This window comes from Setaria viridis, chromosome 4 (genome assembly GCF_005286985.2).
Source record: "Setaria viridis chromosome 4, Setaria_viridis_v4.0, whole genome shotgun sequence".
NCBI lineage: Eukaryota > Viridiplantae > Streptophyta > Magnoliopsida > Poales > Poaceae > Setaria > Setaria viridis.
The window spans coordinates 13,829,282-13,840,400 of record NC_048266.2 but is presented as its reverse complement, the minus strand read 5'-3'; the positions used below and the strand labels follow the sequence as shown (position 1 = coordinate 13,840,400).

Genomic DNA, 11,119 nt, shown 5'->3' with positions numbered 1-11,119 from the left:
GAGACCGGATCCGGCATCACGGCAGAGGCTTTAGGTGAGTGGCGCGGCTCACATGGGTTGGACCCAACCCTGCAGCTTGTCCAGGCGCCGGAGGAGAGGAGGCGATGGCCCAGCCCTGCAGTGCGTCATGTGTGGGAAGGAGATGCGGTGACCATGGATCCGGCACGGCGCCGACCGGATCCGGGGGCTATGCTGCTGTTGGCGACACCGCCGGCGCGGAACTCCCAGACGAGCGTATAGCGGCGGCAGCGGCTAAGGCGGGGTGCCGGGCGGGGGGGGGGGGGCGCCCTCGCGACAAGGAGGTGGCCGTGGAGCGGGCGGCAATTGGGCTGGCAGTAGTGCCCGAGGAGGGAGAACCCCTCCAGGACACTGACCGCCCGGTAGAAGGTGACGCTGTTGCCACCCCCCCGCCCGCGAGGCAGTGGAGGCGAGGAGAGAGGTGGCCGCGGGGCGGCGACCCGGCGACGACGTGCTATATGGTTGAATTGTTGAGCCGAGGGGTGCAGCGGTGGTGAGGTGTGGTCATACGATGCGTGACGGTGAGGCGGTGCGGTGGTGGCTGCGTGCGAGGAGCGGAGGTCGAGTGGTGGTGCATCTGAGCGGCGAGCGCAGCGGAGATGGAGGTTCAGCGACGTGGTGCGTGGAGGTGCCGTGACGATGTCGTGCCGTGACTATGGATTGGGAGTGCCAAGCCATGTACGTGCAGTGAGAGGTTGGGATGCTTCGGGCGAAAGCCCTCGCCAGCGTTCTTGCTGCTGGAGATGATGGCGTCTCCCTAGGGCGTCGTTTTTCCTCGTTAGGGGCGTCATGTCTAAGCTACAAACCTGTTTCATGGGGTCCTCTGGTGAAAACCCTGTCCAGATCCTGTACGAGCGACAGCGGTGCCATTGGCTTCGTGCCCTCCTTGGAGGCGTCGTCTCTAGAGACCCATCTTGATTTGTGGCATTGCTGGTCCAGTAGTTATGGGCGGCCGCAGCTAGTGGTGGCAATTCCGCCGCGGGACAAGCTGGGCGAGTGTTGCTGAGGCCACGTGGAGGCAATCGCAATTATGGTGGCGGCCAGGGGTTGTCGCAGGATTGTCTGTTTTGGCTACTTGCAGCGGGCCGCCGCGGCTAGCGTTACTTGGCAACGGTCAGTGCGACGGGGGACTGCGTCGAAGGACGACGCTAGCGGCAATGGCATCGTGGACAACTAGTCTTGCAGCGGACCACGGTGGATGGCTCAGCTTGGCTGGGCTATCCGGTGTGGTACATCGTCGGAAGACGGCGCAAGCGACTTCTTTAGCTTGCTGACATGGCGGCGGATGCTATTTGCGCAGGTGAAGCAACAAGGCGAAGTCAACATGCGGCAGCAATGGCTTGGCTGATCGATGGAGATCTTGTGGAGCGAGGCAATATTGCTCACCACTCTGACGGCGACAAAAGAAATGGATCCGTGACGTGGAGTACTATGGCGGGCGTAGCGAGGCCCCCGCACGCGGTGTCTCTTTAAGGCGACGAGAGAGAGGTGGAGTCCAACGACGGATGTGGCGAGGCTCTCGTGCGTTGTGTTATCGTGGTGGCGACTGCGAGAGGTCCGGATTCGATGGTATCACTCTATTAGGTGGAGTGTGGTGTTGCAGCGGCACTACAGCAGAGGGTCCCGCATGGCGGTGGCCTTCTCGGTGCGATGCAGTCTGTTTCTATCGGTTCCCTATCGACACAGAGCCACGCCTGGAGGTTTCGGCGACTACATGAGCGGGAATGTTGGTGGGTGCCACGGAAAGACTTCGGCTCTGCTGCCGTCAGTCAGACGGAGTTTAAATCCGCTTGTTTGCTGCCATGGCGAGTAGAGTGGTGAGGCTGGCGTTGACGTCCCAATCCAATCAGTCAGGTGTGGCGATTTGAGTTGAATGGTTACCCGTGTTGATGTCCCAATCCAACTGGGCGAATCTTTTTGGTTTTTCTTTTCTTTTTATTTTCATGCCTATAGCCTCCCAGGACTGTAGTCTTATATTTTTCTGCTATATCAATGAAATACGTACTATCTTTTTGTGCGGTTCGTTCAAAAAAAAAAAGATTAAAGGGATAGTTCAATATCTCTTCTCATCTACATGCAGTAAAAACCCTATCAACAATTGCCCACGCCAATGTGTGACTTTTTGTGTGGACGTCTCCTTCTCTTTCTTTTCTTTAAATCCTAAACTCTTAGCGTAACAGTTACATAGTCACACTATCAGATGCCAGATGGCCTGGTTTGAGTTTCTTTTACAATTTTCCAAGTTGAATCCTCCCCTATAAATATTCATTCAAAGTTGAACTTATGTGTTCAAAGTTCATATTCACTTTAATTAAAAATCTCAATGGTTTTTAGTTCAAAGTTCTGAGTACCAACTAGAAGTTTCTATAGCCTAATATTGTGATGAGAGCAAGGAGGGTCAACACGAAGAGGCATGCTAGGCGGTGCCAAATACTCATGAACTTTGGATCAATTTGAGTGGGATTCAAATTCTAAAAGTTCGAATCCCACTAAAAATTGATCCGAAATTCATTAGAAATTGAAACCAAGTTCGAATCACATTCAAAATTGATAAAAAAATCATGATAATTTGAAACCAAGTTGAAATCTAACTAAAAGTTTTAGTGCTGAGAGCTCTGGATAAGTGTATGGACCTGGATGAGACCACGGAACATGTTTATGGACCCGGATGAGAGTTCCGAACAAGTTTACGGACTGTTACGTACATTTCTAGAGTATTGGGACTAGGATGAGAGTTCGGGATAAGTTTAACGATTACTATATGCATTTTGAGAGTACCGGGATCGAGATGAGAATCCAGGACAAGTTTAAGGACCGCTGGTGAAATTTACTCTTCAAATTTTATATTGACATCCTCCCAAGAACTACTGACATAGTGCCCAAGCAACAAGACCAAGGGTAACTTTTGTGGCTATAATGATTATTTCGATCATGGGGAAAAGTATGCTCGCCTGGAGCGAATTAAAGACATGACGCCACTAAGCAATAATTTTGCTAACGTTAGCAACACCACCATGGCACATGATAATGGTAAGAATGAGTAGGGGCAGTATCAATATTGTCATAGAAATTTACAACCATGTGGACTGAAAAACCTTCAACCATCTCCTCAACTCTTGTTTTGCAAAGCTAGAAAAGGTGACAAATACCAGCCTTTTATTCGGCCCAAGACGATAAAAATTGTGCACACATCTGCATGTACTTACCAGTTACTCATTGGTTTGCTGCCAAAATTTTTGGGCATGCTAAAGTTTTGTTAAGCTAATTTTTTTGCTACTATTTGGTTTGTTACCAAAATTTGCCGACATCTCCCATTTATATTACTAAAATATTGTTAAATTTTTTTACCCAACTTTTAGCTTGCCAAAATTTTGGGAGCAAACTAATTATGCTCTTAGTTACCTCGCCGATGCTTCCTTTTTCACATAGCTCATGTGTCCCGTTCCGTATATTTCTTTTTTGTTTTCCTGCAAATTTTGACTCATAACTTCTTTTTAAATCAAAACACACTACTAGAAAAAACAATCATCTATATCAACTCAGTCATCATGGTGGTGATGACTTATAATATAAGCCAGCACTAATAGGATCCCTAAGTGTTATCCATCAACATTGATATTTCAAAGACTATTTGCCACGAGCCAGCGAGGAACAATAAGTATTAGTGCTAGCTCAGTACCAGTCAGCACAGATACTAGAAGTTAGAAGTTTTGATTTGAAACATTTCTTAATCAGTAATGTTTTTAATAAGAAAAAGAAAGGAGAAAGAGGGAAACTGCAAGGTAACCTAACTAACTCCTACTAATTGCCTTGTGCTCCCTTTGTTTTCACAATGTAAAGTTGTTTTCATTTTGACCCAAATCAAACTTATCTAATTTTAATGAAGTTTATAGAAAAATGCATCGATATATACAACATCAAATTAGCTGTGTTATATCCACCATGAAATATGTCTTCATAATAAATAGGAGTACTATAGATGTTGCACTTGTGAAAGGGAAGAAACACAACTCATTTATCATAAAAGCATGTACCTAAGCTTCCAAAGTTTGAATTTCTTATTGACATCCTCCCAAGAACTACGGACATAGTGCCCAAGCAACAAGACCAAAGTGTAGCTTTTGTGGCTATAATGATTATTCCAAATACGGGGAAAAGTATGCTCTCCTGGGAGCAAAACAAAGACATGACGCCACTGCAATAATTTTGCTAACGTTAGCAACACCACCATGGTACATGATAATGGTGATAACGAGTGGGGGCAATATCAATAGTGCCATGGGAATCACAACCATGTGAATTGAAAAACCTCAACCATCTCCTCCAAGTTTATACTCAAACTCTTATTTTCCAAAGCTAAAAAATTGAGTACCAGCCTTTTATTCTTCCACAAGCCACAAAGTCATGAAAAATAGGGGAAAAAAGAAACAATAAAACTACAAAAAGAATGAATAAAAAAAGAAAAAAAGAAAAGAAAAGCGGGCAAATATTTTTTTATATATATTTTATATTTTAGTGTTTTGCAAAAACACATATCCTAATAAAAAAATTTGCAAAAATATTTTTGCAATTGTTATCTGGACACGTGTTTTTCAAAACACTAAAAAATAAAATAAAATAATAAAAGAATTCTTCCTTCATCGTCGTCTCTCCTCTGCGAGGGCTTCTATCGGAAGATAGATAGGGATAGAACCTTCCAGCCCACCAAAGCGCATCTAGACCTTATCTTCTTCCCGACGCCCTCCACCCCCATCTCCTCCTCCACAGCCCCGGCTGACGGCTGCCGCACCATCTGCCCACCCACCACTGCGCCTCCCTCTACCCCACCCTTCCTAATCCACCCCTCGCCACCCCCGCCGCCGCCCACCGGATGTCCAACCCCACCCAGCCGGCGGTGCTCCCGCGCCGCCTCGCCTCCGCCGCTGGCCGAACCGCCATCGCGGCCAGACCTACCCCACCGCTGATATTCTTCTACATCCGAGAACTATTGGAAGCCCGCCCCTCACAAACTTGAAACCCTAACCTCGATCCGGCTGACCCCACCCCCACCGGCCTCAGCTACCGTCGGCGACCGGTGGCAACCTCGCCGTCGATCTCTCCTGCCCATCCACCACCCCGCCGCCCAGCTTCCTCTCCTTGCGACCTCGCACCCCGACGGCGGCGCTCGTGCAACAAGAGAGACGGGAGAACAAGGAGATCATGCAGCCAATAACGGTTGCACGGATCTCAAACACAGGAAGGGATAGGTTTTCCGCTCTTGTGCAGTTGTGCTCCCCCAGCCGGCGGACCGAAGTTGACAACAGAGCCCACTAGCCTGCTCAGGCAGCCCATCTCCCGAGCCCAGGCAGGGATAAGGCTCCCTTCACCCTTCTCCGCCCGCTCCCCGTTTCCCACGTGCCCCGGTCGCCGCCGAGCACGAAGGAAACAGCCGCGTCGCAGCGACCAACCAACCAACGACTTCCCCCTCCTCTGACCGCCTCCCCACTCGGAACAAGAAACCGGCGACTCCATTCCGCACGATCCGCGCCGCGAGTTTCGTTCCGAGCAAACTCGCTCTCTTTCACAACGGTGCCGTAGGCGCAAGCGAGCCCCACGGCGGCAGAGTCGATGGCCGCGGCGCAGATCCGCGGATCCGCCGCGCCGGCGAAGGCGACGGCGAGGCGGTGGCTGGCCCAGCCCAGCGCCCGGATCCTCCGCTTCGCGCCGCTAGCACCGTCCACCGTCCCGGCGTCGCTTCGGTGGGGGGCGTTCGGTGACCTTGCCGCTAGTGCCGCGTACAAGGTGAGTATCCTGCTTCGGTTTTTTCAGCTGCCTGGCCTACCTGGATCTAGATTTTAGGAATGTTCATGGTTCGGTGCTTGCTGGGTAGCTAGAATGAGGACGGATAGATTAAACATGGGTTTTGCGTGGTGCATCGAGTGAGTTTAGGAGAATGGTTCAGGGAAATTTTCTACTACCAGTCCAGAATGGTTTAAAGAGTAGGAAGATCTAGTGCCAGAGAATGCACTGAATGGCTTGTTCAAAATTGGGGATAAAACTAGTACAGGTGGCTAGTTTCAGGAAAGAATCACAAATTTGAAGTTCCTATCAATATTTTCATTTAATAACCCCCCTGGCAAACAAATAAAAGTTCTGCACATTACTCCCAAACAACATGGCCAACATGGTACAGTTCTGCACTATTACTCCCATTGTTGCCAAGGCTGCTGTATATAAGTTATGAAACCAATGCCGTGAAGCATGACAGAATCCTCATTTGTGACTCTGAAAGTTCCCAGCAGACACCTTCTTTGCCTTTTGCGGTAGCACTCGCTCAGATTTGTCTGATTTTCCATGTCAAGTGGATTGATTTTATTTCCATTTTTCTATGTGGATCTGCTCATGAGAAAGAGGAACCTTTCAGCTTGTTGTGGATATTAAAGAACAAACTTTCAACTCAAAACAAGTCTATGGGTTCAACTTGAATTTTCAGAACTTCTGTTCCTTGTCCCAATAGGATAAACTGGATTGCTATAAGAATTATTGCTGTCTGCAGCAGTGTCCTTGTCTCATGGTTTTCCTATGATCTCACTATAGTCAGTCAGCAATATTTGTGTGTTTAGTTACTGAATCTTTTCTGTGTTGTAGTTCAAAGCTAGTTGTATTCATGTGCAGTTTTTTCTGGTCTGTGTTCTTTAAATCTGAATTCTGTAACTTGAGAGTAAACACTAAAATATTGTTTTCACACTAATATGTTTTTGTTGTGTAACTTAGCAGTAGACGTCAACTGCATGATTGTTTGTGGTTCTATTTGCGTTAGTAGGCCTTGATTAGACAGGTTCATGTTTGTCTGAATCCTATAGAGGCTAATCAATCTTTGCTGTGCTCTTTATTTATTCAGTTTATCTGTGCTGCAGTTGGAGTATTCAGAACTGTCACTTATCATGTTTATATGCTATTATTCGGTTCCAGATCTGGAGCTAGATTTCAAAGTCTAAAACAACAGATATGTTTATTTGGTCTATTAAATTGAAGGAGCCCAGATTTTTATGTATCATTATGGCCTTTACTATTTCTTTGCTCTTTTTTTTTTAAAAAAAAATGAATGTATGCCTACGGTGCTGCAGAACTTTGGGTGTATTTCCTGGTGTGTATTACATTACTGAAGTTAAGTTTTAATCTGAGCTTTTCAACTGTTGTTCTCATTAGTGGCCTTGATACCTATCAAAGCCTTCATGCTTTAATTTGATGTCACAAATATATTGTATGATCATGCTATTGGATGATGCTTCGAGGCAAATATTCCCTTCGCAAAACTCCACTTTAGCTTAATTACCAGAATTAATTTGAAGGAAAAAGTCCAAATTACTCCCCTCAAGTATAACCAAAGTTTGGATAACCTGCTAAAGTATTTCTTGGTTCAGTTTACCCTCTAAACTATGCATTTGGTTCAATTTACCCCTTAACACAATTTGTCCTTTTTGTTTCTCCATGCACAAGTGGAGTTTTAAGTTCAGATTTTGCAAGATTATAGCAGACAACATAAGACATGTTAAAAAAATATATCATGAATTTTTCATCACTTTTTGATAGGGTAAGATATTTAATAATAAAACTTATCATTAAGATACAAAATTATATAAAAACTAATGATGAAAAATTCGTAAAATATTTTTTTAATATAGATTATGATGTCCACTACCACCCTGCAAAGTCTCAAATTAAAACTCAACTTGTGTATGGGGAAACAAAAATGACAAATTGCATTATGGGGTAAGTTGAACCAAATAGCATAGTTTAGGGGGTAAATTGAACCAAAACATAGTTTGGGGGGTAAATTGAACCAAAACATAGTTTAGGGGGTTCTCTGGACTTTCGCTATACTTGAAGGGAGTAGTTTGGACTTTTTCCTAATTTGAATATTATTTTGGGTCCAAGATAGGCGCTTAGTGAAGTTAGCATCGTTTTTATACGAGTTCAAAGCTCAAGCAAATATTAGATCTCATAGCCTTTATGCCTAGAATGTTTATATCATTTTTTTATGTCCCGGTGTTGTTTTACCATCATAATAAAAGGCCATATTTCTGATGAAAGCAAGCTTTTTGTTGAACCCCATGAATATTTGTACATGTGATTTACTATGTGCTATACCTTCCATGCAAAGAGCTTATTGTTCTTCCTATATGGATTTTTCTAGCAAAAATAGCATATTTTTATCTACTCTTGTTTATGTTCTTCCTCTTGTGCTCCTAATCTCTGTGGTTAATATTTCATCTGATGGCATTGCTGCAGCCATTGACTACAATGTGCATGAAGGCAGACTATACCACTCCTGTTGATTCTGTCACCGCTACAGAGCAAACAGGTGGTGAAATTGAAGAGCCAGCCATTGCGGCACCTGCTAATGAAGAGATAAGTACAGAGCAGGAGGTTGTTCCTCAACAAAAGTGTGCAAAGATACACGACTTTTGCCTAGGGATCCCTTTTGGTATGATTTCAATTTTGTTCTAGCAAATTTTAGTGCGAATGCCTTTAAGCAGAAGTTAGTCATTGCTCAAGTCTTACTGATATAAGAACACGGTTTGTTTTATGTGTGTATGATGTCTTCTATTACTTATATTTCTCCATGCCCCTGAATAAATCTTTAAATAGAGGTTGTAGGAAACTTCCGGGTATTTTATCATTAGATCTAATTGGGGAATATTTATATATCGACCTTTTTGTGAGCTTGTTGATTTCTCTAATATTATGGTATCCTTCTTTGTTCGATATTGTCGCTTCAAATTAATTATTAAGAGTACTTACAACGTGCACTCTTCCTCTTTCAGGTGGATTCCTGTTTTCCATGGGCCTTATTGGATTTCTATTTTGGAGGAGTCCTGTGAGTCTTACTTTCGGTGTTGCACCTGGCCTTGCTATATTAGCCCTTGGCGTGCTTAGCCTTAAAGTTTGGAGGAGCGGAAAATCCAGCTTGCCGTTCATACTGGCGCAAGCAGGTAGTTTATTTTCCCCAGCATAAACATCTTATCAGATCTCACTGAATCAGAGAGAATAGTTCCAGTGCGAGTTGACTATCTGTCAGGTCTTATTAGATGCATTTCTTAGGAGGCAATATCATGACTTCCATAAAAACTTGGTCTTGCTGATAATCTGCTATCATAAGCCGAGATGTAGTTCTGTATATGGAAAATTTTGAGAATTTAATCTGCAGTGCTTTTCATTTGCAGGTGTTGCTGCTGCGGTATCATGGAAGCACTGTCAGGCATACACACAAGTGAGACTAATTTGGTTCATTTTCTGATCACTTCGATTTGCTTTCTTATCTATTTTACTCTTTTTTGTGATAGACGAAGAAGGTGCTTCCCTGGGGTTTCTATGCTGCACTCAGGTACTACTAACCCCTATTCTCTGTCTGTCTTGTTCCAAGGCATTTCATACCTCTACTACCCTTCTGAAAATTGCTTTCTTTCCCCAGTGCTGCGATGATATGCTTCTACGCCTACGTTCTGCTTGCTGGAGGGAATCCGCCTCCAAAGAAGGCAAGAGCTGCCGCTTGATTCATTGTTGAAGACCTTTCGCTGAATCTTCTCATAATTGTACTAATGTTGATGATAGGGTTACATTTTTCTTTATTTCCGTTGGTGAATACCGAACACAAAGTTGTGTTGTAGATAAATTTTACCTTGTTTTACATGACTTTTTGTTGTTTCCTTAATCTAAATATTGTAAAGTGCGAGTTTTTTAAAGAACGTTTTTCACTGAAGCAAACCCACCAATACCACTCACGATGGTCCCACTTGTCAGGTAAAGTATGTCATTGTTTTACACCACCACCAAAACCACATTTTCTAATTTTTTCTGCCATGCCATCCAAAACCACGCTTTCTAAATATTTCCACCAATTTGCTGTCGTTTTCTCACCCTAACTAATGGAAGTGTACCCGCGGCCCCTCCCCTGCCTGTGATGCCTTGTGTCATCAACGAGATTTGATTCGCTTCTACATGCTAGATCTTTGAGGTAGCAGGGCACGGCCACGCGCTCTCGGTAGAGGATCCAAATAAACCCGAGGACAGCGCCTTCCAGGTCCGATGATCGGGGGTTCTCTCCCTCAGGCGCAGGAACGGAGACTCGGAGAGGACTTGGGGCAGTCGCGAGTCACGACCTCGAGCCGCCCCGGCACCAGCGGGCTGTGGCTGCGCGTCCCCATGAGGTCGCTCCTCCGGGCTGCGTGGCAACGTATTCGAGCTGCTTGAAACAAAAAACCCTACGGTGCAGAAATTGTTGTCGTAAGAAAATACTCTCTCCATTTCAAAATGCAGGTCATAGATTTTGCTATGCGCTTAAGTAAAGAGTTATATCCATATACGTAACACAGTCTATGTATCTAAAAATTCAAAACGATGTATATTTTGGAACGGACGTAGTAGCATGCATGTACCTTCATTTATGTATTCTCGCGTAAGAGTATCTTCAACGGACTACCCATTTTTCTCTCTCTATTCGACTCTCTATCCAAGTTGGCAAAAAAATTCCTCTCTATATTAAGTTGTTCATTCTAACACTATCTACTACAATTTTCCAAATCCAACAGCTAGTTTCCTCTCTAAAAATTTGCACTCTTCATCCACTCCAACAGCCTCTCTATTTTGTACTATAACAGCCTCTCCATTTTGCACTCTCCATTCTGACAATTGTTGCGCATGGGACCCACGCTTTGGCAAGGCAAATTGGCTTGCCAAGTTAGGGGGTGTTTGGTTCTTTAGGACCTCTTAAAATTCCTGTCACATCGAATGTTTGAATACTAATTAGGAGTATTAAACATAGACTAATTATAAAACTAATTGCACAGATGGAGACTAATTTGCGAGACGAATCTATTAAACCTAATTAGTCCATGATTTGACAATATGGTGCTACAGTAAACATGTGCTAATGATGAATTAATTAGGCTTAATAGATTCATCTCGTGAATTAGCCTCCATCTATATAATTAATTTTATAATTAGGTCATATTTAATCCTCCTAATTAACGTCCGAATATTCGATGTGACATAAATTTTAGTCCGGACTAAAGAACCAAACACCCTCTTAGTGTGAGGGGAAGTTTGACAAGTCGGATGG

At 44.4% G+C, this 11,119-nt stretch overlaps 1 protein-coding gene across 1 annotated transcript; it reads left to right on the top strand.

Moving 5' to 3' along the window:
* Window positions 1-5,397: 5,397 nt before the first annotated feature.
* LOC117854193 (protein FATTY ACID EXPORT 5) lies at window positions 5,398-9,765 on the top strand. The gene is made up of 6 exons (XM_034736496.2): window positions 5,398-5,799; window positions 8,290-8,485; window positions 8,826-8,993; window positions 9,225-9,271; window positions 9,345-9,385; window positions 9,473-9,765. Exons 1-6 carry the CDS (start codon window positions 5,626-5,628, stop codon window positions 9,552-9,554), a joined length of 708 nt encoding a protein of 235 aa, XP_034592387.1. The 5' UTR covers window positions 5,398-5,625; the 3' UTR covers window positions 9,555-9,765.
* The last annotated feature ends 1,354 nt before the right edge of the window (window positions 9,766-11,119 follow it).

Coding starts and splice junctions, on each gene's coding strand:
- LOC117854193 (XM_034736496.2), top strand. CDS start 5,626: ATGGCCGCGGCGCAGATCCGCGGATCCGCCGCGCCGGCGAAGGCGACG. Junction 8,486..8,825: donor TTGCCTAGGGATCCCTTTTG/GTATGATTTCAA, acceptor TTCCTCTTTCAG/GTGGATTCCTGTTTTCCATG. Junction 9,386..9,472: donor GGTTTCTATGCTGCACTCAG/GTACTACTAACC, acceptor TTCTTTCCCCAG/TGCTGCGATGATATGCTTCT.